Source organism: Apis laboriosa, unplaced genomic scaffold (assembly GCF_014066325.1).
Source record: "Apis laboriosa isolate Shangri-la unplaced genomic scaffold, ASM1406632v1 scaffold11_cov152, whole genome shotgun sequence".
Classification (NCBI taxonomy): domain Eukaryota; kingdom Metazoa; phylum Arthropoda; class Insecta; order Hymenoptera; family Apidae; genus Apis; species Apis laboriosa.
In genome coordinates, this window is record NW_025221020.1 from 1,640,492 (window position 1) to 1,659,410 (window position 18,919).

Sequence of the window (18,919 nt, forward strand, 5' to 3'; positions counted from 1 at the left end):
GGTGTGCACACTGTCTGGATCGGGCAGGTAAGGGATCCGGCAGGCAGGCAGGCAGGCAGGCGGGCGGGCGGGGACTTTTTTTTTTATTTCTAACAAATGAGCGGCAGGTATGACGATATAATATAAAAAGATCGGTGGAGAAAGCCGAATAAAGAGAGCGACACCTGATTAATCGCCTTTTTATGGCTGGTAAAATATCGCCGCGCGTATGTGTAACGAAGGGGTAGGGAGAGGAGATACATAGTAAACCCTGAACTGACAGATACGATTCACCTCGCTCTCCTACTTTAAAGTTTATTGAAATATTTGGCCGGCTTTCTTCTTCTTCTTTCTTTTTTCCTTTCCTTTCCTTTCCTTTTCTTCTTTTTTCGGATTTCGTTCCGGCCGGAGGAAACGTCCGATTAATATTCCCTCGGCCACGATCACGACGTCGGAGCCGGTTCCTCTCTCATCCGGTTGGAATTCGACCGATCTCTCGGTCGCGAGGTAATTCTCCTCGATAAAGAGTTATATCTCGGGGTCGATTCGTATCACGCGATTGTTCGTGTCCACCCCCGGAACGGGGGAGCGAGGGAGGAAAGGTCACGCTCTCCGACTCCTCTCTCTCTCTCTCTCTCTCTCTCTCTCTCAAAGGTTCGAGCCTTTTCACCTCGAGCACGACACAATGTAACGTCTCGAAATCGTCTCCATCCTTTGGAGACAGCGTCGAAGGAGAGGCGAGAGTGACAAATGGAGGCGGCGGAATACATTACGCGCCACTTATCCCTGAAAAATATAAACTAATAGGTGTACAGACGTACAAATGAGAGACGTCGAGGCGAGGAGGAAGGTTTGAAAGGAAGTGGGTGAGGTTGTACGTTGCTCGGCCTATTCAAATCGAAAGGTTACGGTGAATCGTCGGTGGCTTAAATGGCTACCAAAAAACGACTCGGCGAATCCTATCCCTCGATGATAAATACGCTCGAACGAAAAGGCGAGGCCCCCGCTCGAAAGATCGGATTCCAAAAAGACGGAGAATTGGCGAGAATCCGTTCTTCTCGCTCGCTCCGACGAAGGCCAGAGAGGAAGAGAGGGAGAGAGATAAAACGACCCTCGTTCTGAAACGATCCTCGTTACGGTAATCGTTTAATCACTGCGTCGTGTCCGAGCGCGACTCGAGCGTTCGCCGCTGTAAAACTCGTCTAGAATCCCATAAACGTGCTCGGTAGGCCTCCTAATTTCGATGGATATGGTCAACAAACGTCGAGGGGAATGTCTTTGGTAGAGGAGGAAGCCCAACTTTTACCAAACCGATGGCTTTTACGAGGGGCGGCGAACGGCACTAAAAATTATTAATAAAAACGTTTTCATCCGCGTCGCCCCTGTAAACATCGCATTTTAGATGTCGTATTCGAAATCGTAAAAAGGAAAGAAAGGAGAAAGAAAAAGAGCTACGATGGGCTACGTTTTCGGGATCTCGAAACGCCGTTCGACCAGATCGAATCGACTTTGCCCGTTTACGAGCCCGCGTCCCTTAACCCGTGTTTCGCGTTTCGCAACCACCGACCATATTTAATATCGTTCTTCATCGTCCACCGATTTGTCACACTTTGTCGACGACCGGTCGGAAGGGGAACAACATCCGAATCGTTCGAATCGAAACGAATCCCTCACGAGATATCGGGTATCCGTGAAAGAGAGGAGGAGGAGGAGGAGGAGGATAATTGGTCGCATTTAAATATCGATTTTCAAGACCTCCCCACGGTGCGTTAACCCACTTCGCCCGCAGCGTCGTGATTATGCCGCGTCCAGGGGTCGAGCGGTGGTCGAGCGTAGAGGTAGTTGGAAATACGGAGGAAGAGGAGACGAGAGAGAGAGAAAGAGGGAAAGAGGTGTTCGGACAAATAGAAACGTTCGCTTCGCTCGACTCGAGCGAGCGAGCGAGCGAGAGAGAGAGAGAGAGAGAGAGAGAGAGAGACTGTTCCGTGAGGTCGCCGGCTACATAGCGCTGTCGTGTAAACACGCGCTAACTGCCTCCTCTTGCCGACGCCGGTCGTCGCCTCCACCCGCCTCCTCCTTTTCTCGCTTCTTCGACCCTGCTGCCTCTGTCGCGTTCGCGGACCTCGATTAACCGTCGCCACTCTGCTCCTCTCTACTCGCCTCGACGACCTCCATCGATTTTTTTCCCTCCTTCGATCGAATTCGTGTCGTTCCCCTCCCACCTTTCGTTTCGACGTGTATTAAATAGGGGAGCAACGAGCGCTTGGAATTTTTATTACTTTCGAGATCATTCGAGCCACAAACTATCTAATTCGATGGTCAAACTCGTTAGATCTCCCGTTGGTACCTTTTTTCTTTCTTTCTTTCTTTCTTTCTTTCTTTCTCTCTTTTTTTTTTTCGAAAGTTTTTATATCGAGGCGAGGATCGTTTCACGGTTCGATAAATTCCCATCGCGGTGAAGAATCGCGGAGGCACGGTGGAACAAAGATGGCCGTTGATAGCGCGGCCAGGAACGACCGTGCGTTCTGTGTGCTCGTTCGATTAGCATGTCGGTGCGAGTTGTTTCGCTTCCTCGTTAATAAGAGAGCCTCCCCTCCGTGTTTCTCTTCTTCCCTCCAACCCTCTCTCTCTCTCTCTCTCCCTCTCTCTCCTCCCTTCCTTTCTACCCGCGTACCAATACGCGATAATTCGAGGCGGACGCGCGGCTGATCTTCCCATGGAGTCCTAAGTCCAGGGTGATTCCGTTTCCCCTCCCCTCCCCGCGATAGAAGACAATGCCGTCGCTGTGTTTTCGCGTGGGACCGCGACTTGCTCGGGTCGTAGACCGAGAAAATCCGAAATTCTCCTCCTCCTAAATACACTCTATCGATCGATGATCCCGTAAAACTTGACCACCCTGTCAATAGTAGATACCGAAATATAAAATGAAAAGAAAAGAAAATCGAATGAAATCGCGCATGGTGAAGAGAGAGAAAGAGAGAGAGAGAGAGAGAGAGGTCTCGATCCCCTCGGGTCGATTCGAAACATTAATTGGTGCAACGAGGAGGATCTTCGAAGATTCGATCGCGGATCCTTTGCGCCCGTACTCGTCCCTTCATTATTCGCGTCTTGATTTATTATAATCGAAGCTCAGCTCCGTTTGATCCTTCCCTCCCTCCCTCCCCTCCCTTTTCCTCACCTCGAAAGCGCGAAACTGGCCACTCAGAAGGCTGTTGTTCCCCTATCCGAGCTCGCTCGACGATTAATAATATCATCTCGCCCTCTCCCCTCTTCGAATATCTTTATAGATCTTTATAGATAACCCCCTCCCTCCTTTCTCGGGATGCGACGAAAGCAAGTGGGAATTACGGTACCCTGCGAGCTCGGTATCGCGATACCGCGATCAAATTGGACGAGCTACCGAATTAAATTTCGCGATCGTAAATCGTCGAGGATCTCCCCCTCCTTGTCTCGTTACCCGCCGAGCTGGGGGTAAAAAGAAAATTGGAAAGGCCCCCTCCGCTCGCCTCGCCTCGCCTCGAAAGGAAGGAAGGAAGGAAGTTATTGGCCGCCACCGGTTGATAAAGGAGCAGCAACGTGCAACGAGGAAAGATTAACGCGCTGGTTAACACGTATTTGCACCGGGTCTCTGACCCCTTGCCGTGCCAGCCTTCCTCCAAATTGAATCGAAAACTCGAGCCACTTTACTCGCGATTTTGCCAATATATATTTCTCCATAATATATATATATATTGAATAATGGAAAATTGGAAAATTCTTCGAAAGCTTTGTTGATTCTCGACGAGCGTAATTGTAATCGTAACGTCGTCGAGATCTCGATCGATCGAATATTTGAACTGTTGACAGAGATGGAGGAGCGTACGGAAGAAGATAAGAAAAGGGCCGATTCCTTTTGCCAAACCTCTCCTCTTTTCGCCCCTTTTCTTCCAGCATCGTCGCGGACGGTGGCACGGTTTCTTGCAGAGTCTTTTATCTTCAATTTTTAGAAACCACTCCGCGTTTCGTTTCGATGGAGGATCGTACGGAGGAAATTTAAGAGGGGGAGGTGGGAGATAGTTTTATAGGTGACGGTGTTTATAAATTGGGCGTGGACCAACGGCCACCAACGATCATTATTTCGTGGCGTGAAACGTGAGGGGACGTGGCCGTGTTGCGGGCGGGTGTTTCGAGATCGTGGCCTGCGGAGCCGTCCTCCCGTTGGGGGCCGGGGTGACGAAAACTGACTGACTGGTTCCGCGGCTGGAGAAAGGAAGAAACAGCCCGTGGAGATTATTAGGCGGTCGACATAAAACGTGCTTAGGTGCGATTTAATATTTCCAGCTACGGGCATAAAATCCCCGGCGTATCGGTGACTCTCCGTGAGAGTGGAAGGACGCGAAGGGACCACGAACTCGCCTCTTTATGCCGTTCCCTCTTTGTGACGCCGACATCTGGCGTCATCGAACGTCAACCTTCTTCTCGTTCCTTGTATTTTATACCCTTTGCCTCGTAAAGAGAGAGAGAGAGAGGAGAGGAGAGGAGAGGGAAAAAAAAAAAAAAAAAAAAAAAAAAGAAAAGTCTCTCGACCTCCTTGGTCGCTTAAGCTAGGCCAGGCCTCTTTGTTTGTGTTTTCAGCCCGGTTTCGCGGGCTCCATTCGCGACACGTTCCAAATTATCGTTTTCACCCGTTTAATATCTGAATAATAATAAGGAGGGGTAAAGATGTTGGGAATTTTTTCCTGGAAGGATGGAAATTCGAGTCGATCGCGAATTCCTCCATCTTTTCTCTTTTGCTGCATCTGAGTGCATCTTTCTCCGGAAGAATACATTTTTTAGAAGAATATAATTAAATTCGAAATCATTCTCGCGGAGCAGGGAACGAAATTTTTTGGAAAGATCGATAGGTGGAATTCCAAAAGAAAAACGAAGCGGAGATGCAAATTTTTAGAGAAGGATCGAGTCGCGAGATGTTTTTTGCGAGAAAATTAGGAAATTTTTCGATTATCGTCGCGGAGGATAAAAATGAAACGCGAGTCTCTCTTCTCAGAGAGGGAGAGATTTCCGTGGAAGGTGGCGAGAAGATTTCGTTGCGGTATATAGAGGCAATCATCGGGCAATCACCGCGAGGGGATAAAGAAAGAAGAAGGTGGAAGAAGCTTTCGGAGCGGACAAGGGCGGATCGCTTGAAAAACGTCAATGATTCCTCCTCGAAGCTCGGAGCGGTAGCTTTCGGTCAAAGGAAACCGAATAAACGCGAGGAAAACCTCATTCGGATTAGAGGCTGACCCAGGGAAGCCTCTTCTCTTTCCGCGAATCGATATCGTTCGAATAAAGCCGATTGATTTGCTCCCGATAATGGGTGTCGGACGGAATCATCGTGTCCTTCTCTTTTTTCCGCCCATCTGCCCCGATACACCTCGTATTGCAGGTCCGGCAGAAGATCAAAGTCACGTCCAATTCGATGTCTCCGCTCTTTTATTATCCAATATTATTGAAATTGCAATTATCCGTGTAACGAAATTGCGATAAAATTTCAAGCAAATTAAGAAAAATAAAAGAATACGTTTTCCGATTTTGCTCCGTTTTCTGTAATTTTTCTGTAAATCGAGGTTTAGGTGTCGAATGATCCGATAAAATTTGGAACTGAGAATCGAAGGAATATTTAATTCGATATCCTCGATCGATTTTCTTCTTTTCCACTCTATGTAATTATTGAGGTTAGATTTAGATGTCGAATGATCCGATAAAATTTTAAGCAAATTAAGAAAAAAAAGAATATGTCAATGTCTTCCGATTTCGTTTTCCGCCATATATAATTATTGAGGTTAGATTTAGGTGTCGAATCGAAGGAATATCTAATTTGATATCCTTGATTAATTTGCTTTGTTTTCCATACGCTATGTAATTATCGAGGTTAGATTTAGGTGTCGAATAATCCGATAAAATTTGGACTGTCGAGAATCGAAAGAATATCTAATTCGATATCCTCGATCGATTTGTTTCGTTTTCCGCACAGTATATAATTATTGAGGTTAGATTTAGGTGTCGAATCGAAGGAATATCAAATTCGATATCCTCGATCGATTTTCTTCTTTTCCACTCTATGTAATTATTGAGGTTAGATTTAGATGTCGAATGATCCGATAAAATTTTAAGCAAATTAAGAAAAAAAAGAATATGTCAATGTCTTCCGATTTCGTTTCGTTTTCCGCAGTATATAATTATCGAGGTTAGATTTAGATGTCGAATAATCCGATAAAATTTGAACTGTCGAGAATCGAAAGAATATCTAATTCGATATCCTCGATCGATTTGTTTCGTTTTCCGCACAGTATATAATTATTGAGGTTAGATTTAGGTGTCGAATCGAAGGAATATCTAATTCGATATCCTCGATCGATTTGCTTCGTTTTCCGCACAGGATATAATTATTGAGGTTAGATTTAGGTGTCGAATGATAAAATTTAAAGCGAGTTGAGAAAAAAAAAAGGAAACGTCGACGTCTTCTGATTTTGTTCCGTTTTCTGTACGCTGTATGTAATTATCGAAGTTAGATTTAGGTGTCGAATAATCCGATAAAATTTGGACTTGGTCGAGAATCGAAGGAATATTTAATTCGATATCCTCGATCGATTTGCTTCGTTTTTCATACGCTATGTAATTATTGAGGTTAGATTTAGATATCGAATCGAAGGAATATCTAATTCGATATCCTTGATTAATTTGCTTCGTTTTCCATACGCTATGTAATTATCGAGGTTAGATTTAGGTGTCGAATAATGTCGAATAAAATTTGAAGTCGAGAATCAAAAGAATATCTAATTCGATTCTTCGTTTTCCGCACAGTATAAAATTATTGAGGTTAGATGTCGAATGATTCGAAGCAAATTAATTATTGAGGTTAGATGTCGAATGATTCGAAGCAAATTAATTATCGAGGTTAGATGTCGAATGATCGAAAAAAATAAAATTTGAAGCAAATTAAGAAAAAAATACGTCGATGTCTTCCGATTTTGCTTCGTTTTCCACACAATATATAATTATTTAGGTATCGAAAATTTGGAGAATCGGAAGAATATCAAGAATATCTTTGATCGATTTGCTTTGTTTTTCGCACAGTATATAATTATTGAAGTTAAATGTCGAATGATTCGAAGCAAATTAAGAAAAAAATACATCGATATCTTCCGATTTTGCTTCGTTTTCCACACAATATATAATTATCGAGGTTAGACATCGAAAATTTGGAGAATCGGAAGAATATCTAATTCGATATCCTCGATCGATTTTCTTCCGGAAACTGTAATTATCGACGTGCCCACGTGTAGAATCGCATAGTTATTGTCGCGATGATGGTTGACGCGAGAAGGAAACCGGAGACAAAACCGGCTCGATATAAACCTTTCCCTCGGATATATACAAGGGGGCTGGTCCACGTCACGCTTATTGCTTCTTTGCCGGTAGTACAAACAATCCGCGTTTCCTCGATATTTCAACCAGCTCGAGTTTCCGCGAATCCACCTACCCCTCCCCCCCCCCCCCCTCTTTTATTTTTCCCCGTATCTGGCCATTCTGTAATCATTTTACGATCCATTCCATTCACGATCAAAGGAGAAAGCGAATTTCGACGAAAGTTTTCTTTTTCTCTCTCATTCTCATTCTCATTCTCTCCTTTCTTCAATTCTCATCGAATCCATGGTTCACAAAATTATTCGATTTGTATATATATATTTTTGGCAATTAGTGAGATAGCGAAGCAAACAGCAGGGGTCTACGATCTCTGACGTTGTTTCCCTGACGTTAAGAAGATTTCATAAAAGCGTGGCGCGCTTTATACGCGCTATTCTCATCGTAATCATAATAATTACCACCGCTATCTTTAATGCCCTGGAAGAGGATAATGGGAGCGGCGGCGGTTATTACGGCCGCTCGTATAAACCGCGATCTTGATATCCCCCCCCCCCCGAACGTTTCCAGACAATGTCAACGTTCACGTTCCTTCTTCCCCTCCCCCTCTCTTAAACTCTTTTAAACTCGTCTCGATTCGTTTAATTCCGCTTCGAAGCGAAAATTTTGTACCCGAAATTGAAAAATCGGAATTGTTTAGTCTCTCCTTGGATCGATTCTTTGCAGGATGGTTCCGAGGCGGGGGCAACTGGAAGACATAAAATGCGCGGGGGCCAAGTGAGGCAAGCCGCGCTACTCGTAAATCAATCGAAACAGGAAGAGGCGTTGTTTGCCTTCGCTGCGAGGCTTATTATTCATCCCCCCGACCGATTTTCCTCCTCCGACTCGAAACGACTCGATACCTCGGCTCACCTCGTCCCCTTGAACGATCATCCTGACGATGGCGCTAATAAAATCCGCTTCCAGTTTGCCCTCTTCTGAAACATCCTTTCGTCTCCGATCACATACTTTTCCAATTATAATATATTCCCTCGAACGGAATAATTCTCGAGCAAGTGTTTCTGGCGGATAAAGCGTTCCCAGAAGAACGACGCATCGACGACTCCTCCTCGACGCATTATTTAAGGCTGCACCCGTTTCCGTTTCGCTCCGAGACGCACCCTTATAAAAGCTTTTACGACCGGAAGTTGACCCCGCGGGGGCGCCAAGGTATACGGGTACCTTAGTTGTTGCGAAACCGAGACACTAGAGACACCTAATTAAACACGAGCCAGCGTGCTCCTCGTAAAAAAATTCTTCCTTCTTCCACTCGAATCTTTCCCTTCCCTTTTCGCCGAGCGAGAGACACGGTAATTTCCCTCGATTTTATGCGAGCGAAAACCGTTCCGATCGCAATCTGTCGAAGACACCGTGCAACAACGTGGCGACAACGGTACCGCCTGTTTCACCGTTATCGCCGTTCCTTATCAGCCGGAAGGGAGCGAGTTATCTGAATCTCGGCAAGGAAAAAAGAAGAAGAAGAAGAAGAAGAAGAAGAAGAAGAAGAAGAAGTGGAAGAAGCGAAAGAAGAAGAAGAAAAAAAGGAGCGTCGTCGCCGTGCATCGATAATTACTCGTCGTAAAAGTAACGTGGCGTTGAAACGACACACTCTCGCCACACGCTTTCGTTCTCTTCGGCGAATTTTACGCTCACCTCTCGTTTCCGAATCGACTCGTTCGAGCTCGTAAACCCCTCCCTGCCTCCTCCTGTTCCTTCCTCGTGAACGCGGCGTACGATCGAAACTGAACTTTCCTCCCCGGTTGAAAACTCCCGGTTAAAAGGAGGAAGAACAGAGAGAGGGGGAAGAAGAAGAAGAAAAAAAGAAAATAAAAATAGAAGAGAAGGATGGAGTTTGGGGAGAGCGTGATGATAACGATAACAGTAAAAATGATATCCCGGAAGAACGATTATTTCGATCCCCATTACCTCGAAGAATCGAGATGATGAATCGAGGCGCGCGGGGGTTTCTCGATCCCTAACGATAGTTAATCGTTGGGACGATAAAAGGACGCAACCGTGTCCCGCGTCGGATGGATGGTTTCTCGCGGAGGGGAGGGAGGGAGGAGGTGGCGCTAGAGGGGGCGCGGTGCGCGCGGGTACATCGATCATCGGAGGACGCGCGTCCCTCCCCCTTGCCTCGAAGAAGAGGACCGCAAAGTAGAGCCGATCGACCGTCGGCTGTATCAGGAATTATTATTCACCGGCCGTCAGTGGATGAGAAGGAGAGGGCGGGGCCGCGGAGCATGCATCATCGAGAGCAAATTCCGCTCGCCCCCTCTTTATTTTCACGGTGGTGGTGAAGGATAGGGGGGAGGGAGGGAGATGGAGCAACGGAGGCCGGTTCTCTCGTGGATCTTCACGTGGCTGCCGTCACTCCGCTTAACTGTAGATCAATCAATATACGCTGGTTGAAGAACCCCTCTCTGTCTCTCTCTCTCTCTCTCTCTCTCTCTCTCCTCCCCTTCCTCCACGGCCTTGCCTCGGTTCGTTCCTCTTTCTCCGACCTTTTACCCTCCGTCCTCCCCCTCCGGCTGCCCCTAACGAGCTCATCGCTCGTCCAGCCAAAGAAAAAACACGAGAAAGTGGTACAAAATGGCCCTTGAGAAATGCCGTCCGTCCGTCCGTCCATCCATCCGTCCATCCATCCGTTCGTTCGTTCGTTCGTTCGTTTGTCCAGTCGTTGTTGGTTCGTTTCACCAGGTCCGTTGCAAGGGTGGTGGATGAGATCGAGGCTAGGGCGTTGCCACGAAACGCGCGGATGGAATGCGCGTACGAATAAAGGGAGGAGGGGAGGAGGAGGAGGACGTGATATAAACGGCCATTTCGGTGAACGAAAAAAAGAAAAAAACGCGTTTCTTCCGTTCCTCTCTCTCTCTCTCTCTCTCTCCTCTCTCCGTCCCACCCGTCGTATCAAAGTCTGCTCGTTAATTATTCCGCCGGTCTATCATTAAGAATTCCGCAGATACGACGAGTATCTTATAACGCTATACGAGTACGATCTCGCGATCGTAGGCGTTACCAATTGTAAAGGCACCTGTCTCGTGGCCTTGGATAACGCGATGCGCATATTTTCGCAGTCGTTATCGGTCATTTTTGAATAATAAGGAAAAAAAAAGAAAAATGAAAAAATGATTGATCAGCGCGCAATTCAAAGTTTCCATTATCCAACGCGTTGACACCGAATTATTATAATCGTGGAAATTTGGCATCGATTGGAACGAGCGAAGGAAGGAAGGAAGGAAGAAAAAAATATTCACACTTTTAATATTCCAATATTATATCTCTCCGGCGAAACAAGCTTATTAATTGCGATTCGTAATGCGCATGATGATCAAGCGTGATGTAACAATCGTGGAAACGCGTCGATCGAGCGTGCAAAACATGTAAAATTAATTTATCACGTAGGCTTTACCTTTGAACGATCGAGAGAGACGGATAGATTTTTCGTGAAAACGTTTTCCTCTCCTCGTGCCGGTCATTGCTCTCTCTTTCCCTCATCCCCTTACATACTCCCCTCCCCCTTTCGAACCGCGGGCACACATTCGTTGGCAACGTTCCGCGGAATATGAACCGATGGAATTTGGCAGCGGCAAATTAATTGTTATTCACCCCTCGGGTCTCGTTCCGATGAAATTCATGCCGTGCGGACGGCACACGTACGAGCGGAAACGGGTTTTCAAACGACGAGCCAACAACAACAGCAACAACGAACAATTCTAAGAAATTTCATAAATTGGTCACTCCAAACGATGATCCAGAGAGCTCAACGTCTCTCCTCCTCCTCCCCCTTCTCCCCTCTCTTTTCCTATCTAAGCGGTTAGGAAGGAAACGCGCGGTTGGCAATTTTCTAAAAGCGGTGATCGTTGGTTGGACCTTGGCCACGTCTCAGTTTATCGTCTTACCGCGCGGTGACAGTTTCAAGCGCGGCTGTCGCTTGAAAGAGATAAAGGAGCGCGTTGATCGTTCGAAACGGTTCGAATCCGATCCGATCCGATCCGGGAATCGAGATGGATCCGAGAGAGGGAGGGAGTGAAGGGGGGAGGTACGGGTCGAGGAACGGCAATTAGTTCCAATAATCGTTGCCTCACTCGGCTCTCCCGTTTGACGAGAGGGGGGGGAGAAGGAACGATAGAGAGAAGGGGAGGGGAATGTTGTATTATAAAAGCAATTAGAGGGTCTCGGATTAGATATAGCACATCGTACATAACAAATATGATAATACGGGGCCCTGCCAGCCCCGAAGGGAGTTCGGCTTTGCCTCGGTCGAGGGGGTTTCGGGTTATGGGGCAGGTTAAACGGAATCATTAATAATCGGAGCTAACTAATCTGCCTGTCGCTATGAGCACACTTGTTTCACTCCTGTTTTTATTGGCCCTCGAACGTAACGTTTTATTCCGTGGTGGTAACCGTAACGTTCCGTCGAGGGTGGCGGTGGGCGAAAAGGAGGAGGGCAAGGAGGAAAAAAAACTACGAATCCGGATTTCCTCGCGGAAATCGATCACACACGCACGCGCACACACACACACGCACACATACATATACACACTCGATCGATCGATTTTCGATTCCGATCGAAGATGAAAAATCGACGCAAACACGTTTATCTTTGCCTTTGGTTTCGTTCTTTCAGCTTTACGAGATCAACGACGATCCGAAAAGGAAGGAATTCCTGGACGATCTCTTCAGTTACATGCAAAAACGAGGTAAGTGTTCTCTCTCTCCCCCCTCCCCCCTCCCCTCTTCGTTCCAACGTTTCTTCTTTTTTTTTTTTATTATTATTCCCTAGAGACAATATGTTGTAACAATAACAATAACAATAACAATAACAATAATAATAACAATAACAATAATAATAATAATAATAATAATAATAATAATACACGCGATTGCAATAATCGTCGAGCAATCGTGACGCCCGGGTAAACGAGATATTACCCGCGGTAAGGGTAAATAATAAAAGGAAAAGGTATCGACGACGGTTCGACGTCAAGCAAACGTGACGCGAAATGGCGCCGCGCTCGTTAAAAAAAAAAAAAAAAAAAAAAAAAAAGGAGGAGGAGCCCCCCTTGACCCCCGCGCCGCGGGATTCATTATCGTCCGGGAATTAATTTCGCAAATATTGATCGTCCCGATCGACGTCCAAGGCCGATGATTCCTCGGTTGGATCGGGACGAATGTTGGAACGAGCCCGAGTTTTCATCCGCGCGGACTCGGCCGGCATTTGTCTCCATCCAACAGGCGAAGACTTATTGCGATCTCTTGGCAAGCGGTCGCGTTCCGCGCGAGCCTTTACGATCCCTCTCGTAATCCCGCGTGCATGTCCACGTGATGGGGAGGGGGCGCCTCCCCCAATCTCCAAACCGATTTAACCTTAGACCACCTACGCGTGCCACCATCCCCCTCTCCATTTTACCCTCGATCCTCGAGACTTCGCGCGTCCTCATCATCCGCGCGAGAGACGATCACGTTATCGTTTCGAAGAAATGGGGCCGGTTGTATTTAGAAACCCATTGTCCCGAGAACTTGGAGAAATCGTGCCAAGGTGTTCGGAATTCGGTTCCATTCGATTATATTCGGATCTCTACATTATCGGCCGAGCGCAACGAACTCGAACGTCCCGATCTCCACGAGTTTATCTCGTCTCTTTTTTCTTCGTCCGATCGAGCGATGGAGGACCGAGCTGAAAATTATCGAGCGACGGAGGAGAGGGGGGAGGAGGAGGAGGAGGAGGAGGAGGAGGATAGGGTTTGGAATGCGTGTCACCGTGTTAAGGGGAAAGGGGTTCGAGTTTCGTGAGTTGCGAAAATTACGAGGCGTATTACGTTCGCCGGCCGTTGGAGGAGGAAAACGAAGCGCACGTGCGCACCCGCATCTCGTTTCCTGCACACGTGGGATCCCCGGGAGAAGGGATCCGCGCATCCCGACGCCTCGTAAACGTCCACGTGGTTAAAAGGTTCGATAATACGTTGCATCTGCGTCCGTCAGAACGGACCGAATTAGATCTTGACCAGCCGCTGGAAACAGCGAAACTCTATCCCTTTCGCGTTTTCCACCATTTCCACTTCTCGACCGTATCGTTGAAAAAGGGAAAAGAAAAGAAAAGAAATTACGAGATGAAATTTACGAGAGAAGAATCTTACACCTCTTTGGAAACAGCGAGGTGTCTATCCTTATTTCGCTTCGACCGTATCGTCGAAAAAGGAAAAAAAGAATTACGAGATAGAATTTAAGAAATAGAATAGAAAATCCTAATTTTAGTCCCTTAAAAATGTTAAGACGATCGATGGAAAAAAAAAGAAATTACGAGAATTTTAGAATCTTACACCTTCCGTGGAAATTTTATTCTTTTCGCGTTTTCCACAATTTCGCTTCGACCGTAAGTCGTTAAAAAAGGAAAAAAAGAATTACGAGGTAGAATTTAAGAAATAGGATAGAAAATCCTAATTTTAGTCCCTCGAAAAAGGTATTAAGACGATCGATGGAAAAAAAAAATTACGAGATAGAATTTAAGAAATAGAATAAAAAATCTTAATTTTAATCCCTCGAAAAAGATATTAAGACGATCGATGGAAAAAAAAAATTACGAGATAAAATTTAAGAAATAAAATAGAAAATTCTAATTTTAATCCCTCGAAAAAGATATTAAGACGATCGATGGAAAAAAAAAAAAAATTACGAGGTAGAATTTAAGAATCTTACACCTTCGCTGGAAACTCTATCCCTTTCGCGTTTTCCTTTTCACAATTTCGCTTCGACCGTATCGTTGAAAAAGGAAAAAAAAAAAAAAATTACGAGATAGAATTTAAAAAACAGAATAGAAAATTCTTATCCTTGAAAAAAAAAGATATTAAGATCGATGTAATTTCAAATCGATCGACGGGATTTATGTATAATACAAACTTGGCGATACTTAACCGTACTTCTTCTCTTTCACACGAAATCCCCTAGACACGTTATCCCCTAGTAATAATTAGAAATCGAACCTTCCTTGGTTAAAATCAATTGAAGGTAGTAGAATGTTGGCGGGAGAAATTGAACGTCGTTTCCGCCGCAGCAAGAAACACAAGAGGAGGAGAAAAGGGCAGGGTCGTGTTCTAAGAAATCTCGCCTCGCGAGAAGCACGAGGTTATCGTCGCTGGCATAATATAAATTTCCAATCAAAGCGAGGATCGATGGCCGGTTGATGCGATCTTTACGAGGTCGATTAAAATCGTGGCTCGAGAAGAAAGGAAGAGAGGAGGGGGAGAAGGGGTTGCGACGAGGGAATATAAAGGAGCGTATCGGGGGTGGGGAAGAAGCTGGAACGAAAAGCCGGGGGTACCGCCCCCCCGCGGGGCCTGTTATTGTGTCGACGTGAACAATGATTCGACGCTAACGCGATTCATAACACCTCGGCCACGTTCACAGATATAAAAGACCATCCATCACATCCCTCTACATTAGTCGATCCATCCACGATTCTCTGTTTGTTATCGATTCCCCACACCCTTGGTGGAGCCACCAATCCCGACCTGTTAATCCTCCATCTGCAACTTGTTAAAAAGTGAAAATTGGCGACCGACCAGTTTCCTTTTACCTTTACTTTGTTAAAAACGTTTTGCACGCGGGAGACTCTTTTTTTGAGTCTCATCCCCTGTACAATTTAACAGTCGATAATTCGTCGTTCGAAACGTAATAATAATTTGCAAATAATCGTGAAGAGAAAAAAAACGAAATAAACGTTATTTAATTGCACTTTGCTCGAAATTTTCAATCAGTTTCACTTTTTCCATTAATAAAATTTTCAATTTTCGAAATACGTTCGATTTCTCGCACAAGAGGACACGGAGCTCGAGGCGGAGAGATCTCTTCTCCCCGGCTGGCAGTAATGTCGGGATTATCTTAATTAAAAGATCGTAAAGTTGATCATCGATAGAGATTTCAACCGGACGGGATACCACTTCCATCTCTCTCCTCCCGGATAACCTGTGTAAATTCGGCGCGGTAATAGATATTACGAGGTCGTTTCGCAACAAAGTGTTTCGTCTCGTTCGTATATCAAACGAGCCGACGAGGCGAGCAACCGGAACGCGCAAATTCGCATAAGCGGAACGTAATTGGCGGGGATAAGGCCCGGGCCCGCGAGACTTCCACCGCCTTCCTTTTGGAACCGGTTCATCCCGATCAAAGGGGACACCTTCCTCTCCTCGAGAGATATAATTGGAACTTAGTTAACTTCCACCCTCCGTTTCACCCTCCAATCCCTCCCTTCCTCCCCTCCTCCCCTCCTCCCAGTGATAAAAACCGAAAAACATTCTTTTCCCCGCCCAATATCCCGCGAGTTACATTACACCTCTTTAAAAAAAAAAAAAAAAAAAAAAAGAAAATAAACGATCGATCGAGGATACGTACGTTAGCAGATTACGTTCGTCGTTGTTCTCACACATCGCGTCGGAGGGATAGTCGAAGAACGTTTGGCGGAGCAAGAAGGTTGCAGCGTTTATCGCGGAGGGAAGGTTCTTTATTTATCGCGCGTATTGCTGGCACCTCTTCGGGGCCCCGACCGTTATAAATCTCAAGCCATTTAATATGCAAATCCCGCCACCTCCTCGACAGCCCGAGGACTCTCTCTCTCTCTCTCTCTCTCTCCCCCTCTCCCCCCTCTCCTTTTTTTTTTTATTTTCTTTTAGCATCGCGAACGAGTTTCAATCGCCGATGTAATTCATACTGCGACCGCGCGAGAGCAAATGCCATTCTCTCGTCGAATGCGTTATTATCTTACTCCTCTGGGCCCCTTCCCCTCCGCGCCCCGCTCAGCCCTCGATCCTCGCGGGACGGCCGGTTACGCGCCAACAACTCCCACGAGGACCGCTTAATGATATCCGCTCGATTTTATAAGCCTTTCGATAAGCACTATATGTTTTCCGCTACCAATACTTTTCTTCTTCTTCTTCTTCTTCTTCTTCTTCTTCTTTTTTTTCACTTCTTTTTCTCTGTCATTTTTTTCTAGATTATTAACTGATTTCGCCCTCGTAACGACGCTTTCAACATTAGGTTATAGATTGTTAGAGGATGTGAAATTATTCTTCTTCTTTTTCTTTTTCACTTATTTTTCTCTGTCATTTTTTCGATTTTTAACTAATTTCGCGTAACGATGCTTCCAACATTAGGTTATAGATTGTTAAAGGATGTAAAATTATTCTTCTTCTTTTTTCTCTAGATTATTCATTTTTCTCTAGATTATTCATTTTTTTCTAGATTATTAACTGATTTCGTCCTCGTAACGATGCTTCCAACATTAGGTTATAGATTGTTAAAGGATGTGAAATTATTCTTCTTCTTTTTCTTTTTCACTTATTTTTCTCTGTCATTTTTTCGATTTTTAACTAATTTCGCGTAACGACGCTTCCAATATTAGGTTATAGATTGTTAAAGGATATAAAATTATTCTTCTTTTTTTTCTTTTTCACTTTTTTTTCTCTGTCATTTTTTCGATTTTTAACTAATTTCGCGTAACGACGCTTCCAACATTAGGTTATAGATTGTTAAAGGATGTAAAATTATTCTTCTTCTTTTTTCTCTGTCATTTTTTTCTAGATTATTAACTGATTTCGCCCTCGTAACGACGCTTCTAACAGGGTTATATAGGTATTGTTAATGGAGATGTAAAAAATTTTTAAAAAGGAGCTACTCGTTCTTCTTCAATTTTATATTTCGTATCGATTCCAGCGATGGGTAAAATTTAATAGTTATAATGTTTCGATAATTTATCGTTCGAAAACGTAATAACGCCAAACGGCCGAGAATTGAATATGAGAAGCGGATCAAGCTTCTTTAATAAATAATCACTCATTAACTTTATTTTTTAGTTTTACTTTCTCGGGTTTGATCAACGTAATCGAAGAAATTTGCGATATACTTTTTTCTAACAATATTAACACCCGAAATATCTATATAATTTACCCTACCATTATCGAATAGGTGATAATCTCGTCCTATTCGAGGATGACCAATACCAGAAAAATCATCACCGACTCCCTTTAAAAGAACGACATCCGAATGCTTTCACCTCTTTACAATTTCATTTCGACCGGTATCATCTTTACCATCCCATTATCGAACAGGCGATAATCCCCTGTTCGTACGAGCTTTCAACAATGTTACTCTCTCTCTCTCTCTCTGTTCGAAAGGACAAAGAGGAAAAAAGGAATTCTCGATCGAGTGGCTATCTATGATGGTGGCGCGAAAGCAAGAGTGTGAACGATAATAATACTCGGCGGGGCAATAATACTCGGGTTGGGTTTGGTTGTATAAGTGCATTGCACCGGGCAGGGTCGCGAGTCGCGTTACGACCGCCTCGAGAAAAATACCTTTTTACGCGGCGCGGGTAACGCATTAGCGGCGAGGAACACGTGTTCGGCACGAACACTTTTCGCTACACACTTGTGAACGAGCACGCCGTGCGTGCCGTCTGCGTACACAACGCGTCTCCGCGCATACGGTCGCACGTTCGCTCTTTTCACCGGCCGATACTTTGTACCCGTTCGCGGATTATCGCGTCCTCTCTGTCTCTCTCCCTCTCCCTCGTTCCCTCGCCCGCCGAAGAAAGAGGAATACTTGGAAAAAGCCTCCACCGTTTCCCTTTTCTTTGCCACACGGTATTCTATGTATAGAACCTGAATGGCGCCTCTTCTCACGCGAACATTCTAGTTGGAATTTGGTTAAAACTCTGTTACCAGTCGCGTTCTCTTCTCTTCCCCTTCTTCCTCTTCTTCTTCTCCTTCTTCGCCTCCTCCTTCTTCTTCTTTTTCTTTTTCTTCTTCTTCTTAATGGATATTTCTCCAGAGAAGGATAATTTAATTTCATTTTCGTTAACGAGTTAAGGTGCGTGTTTTATAAAATATATATATATATATATATATATATATATATATATATATATATATTTGTTCGTAAGTTTAACTCTGAAAGAAAGAGCAAAGGGAGGATTCCTCGAGAAAAGTCGGTAATTAGATGTTTCTTTTTCTATTTTTCTTCAACGGCATACGATATTCGATACACCATAAATCATGACGTAACTAAACTGAAAGCTGTAAAAATATTAATTATACCTTTATTAATTCGTTGGTCGTCTTAATTTTAAGATATCTTATCGTTCTTATATTTTAATCGATCCTATGTGCAACGGATGAAATAATAATATAATCGATTCTATATTAAGATTAAAAACGGTAATCGAGCTTTACAATCCCAACGATTTGGATATTTAGACGGAAGCCAATACTCATTTTATATACGAAACAGATAGATAAATAGATAGGCAAGTGTTTAATTCGAGTAATTGGCGTCGTTCCATTCTCGTTACGTAAACGATGTTACGTGTTGGAAAAAATTGATACGTTAATTAAATTTGTCCTTCCGATATACGAATCCAAGTTCCACTTCCTCTCACCTTCATCTTTCTCGAAAAGATATTGTTTCAGAAGATCATCGTAACTCGATGATCGAATTTCCAACTACGTTCCCTACATAACCC

The 18,919-nt window shown here is 44.6% G+C and overlaps 1 protein-coding gene across 3 annotated transcripts in view; it reads left to right on the forward strand.

Annotated features, from left to right (window-relative positions):
- Window positions 1-18,919, forward strand: part of LOC122717095 (protein dead ringer) — an 88,174-nt gene that overhangs the window by 51,282 nt on the left and 17,973 nt on the right. For all 3 annotated transcript variants that reach the window (XM_043940830.1, XM_043940848.1, XM_043940838.1), the window contains exon 5: window positions 12,035-12,107. In XM_043940830.1, the coding sequence (XP_043796765.1) occupies window positions 12,035-12,107 (73 nt within the window). The remainder of the gene's footprint in view (window positions 1-12,034; window positions 12,108-18,919) is intronic.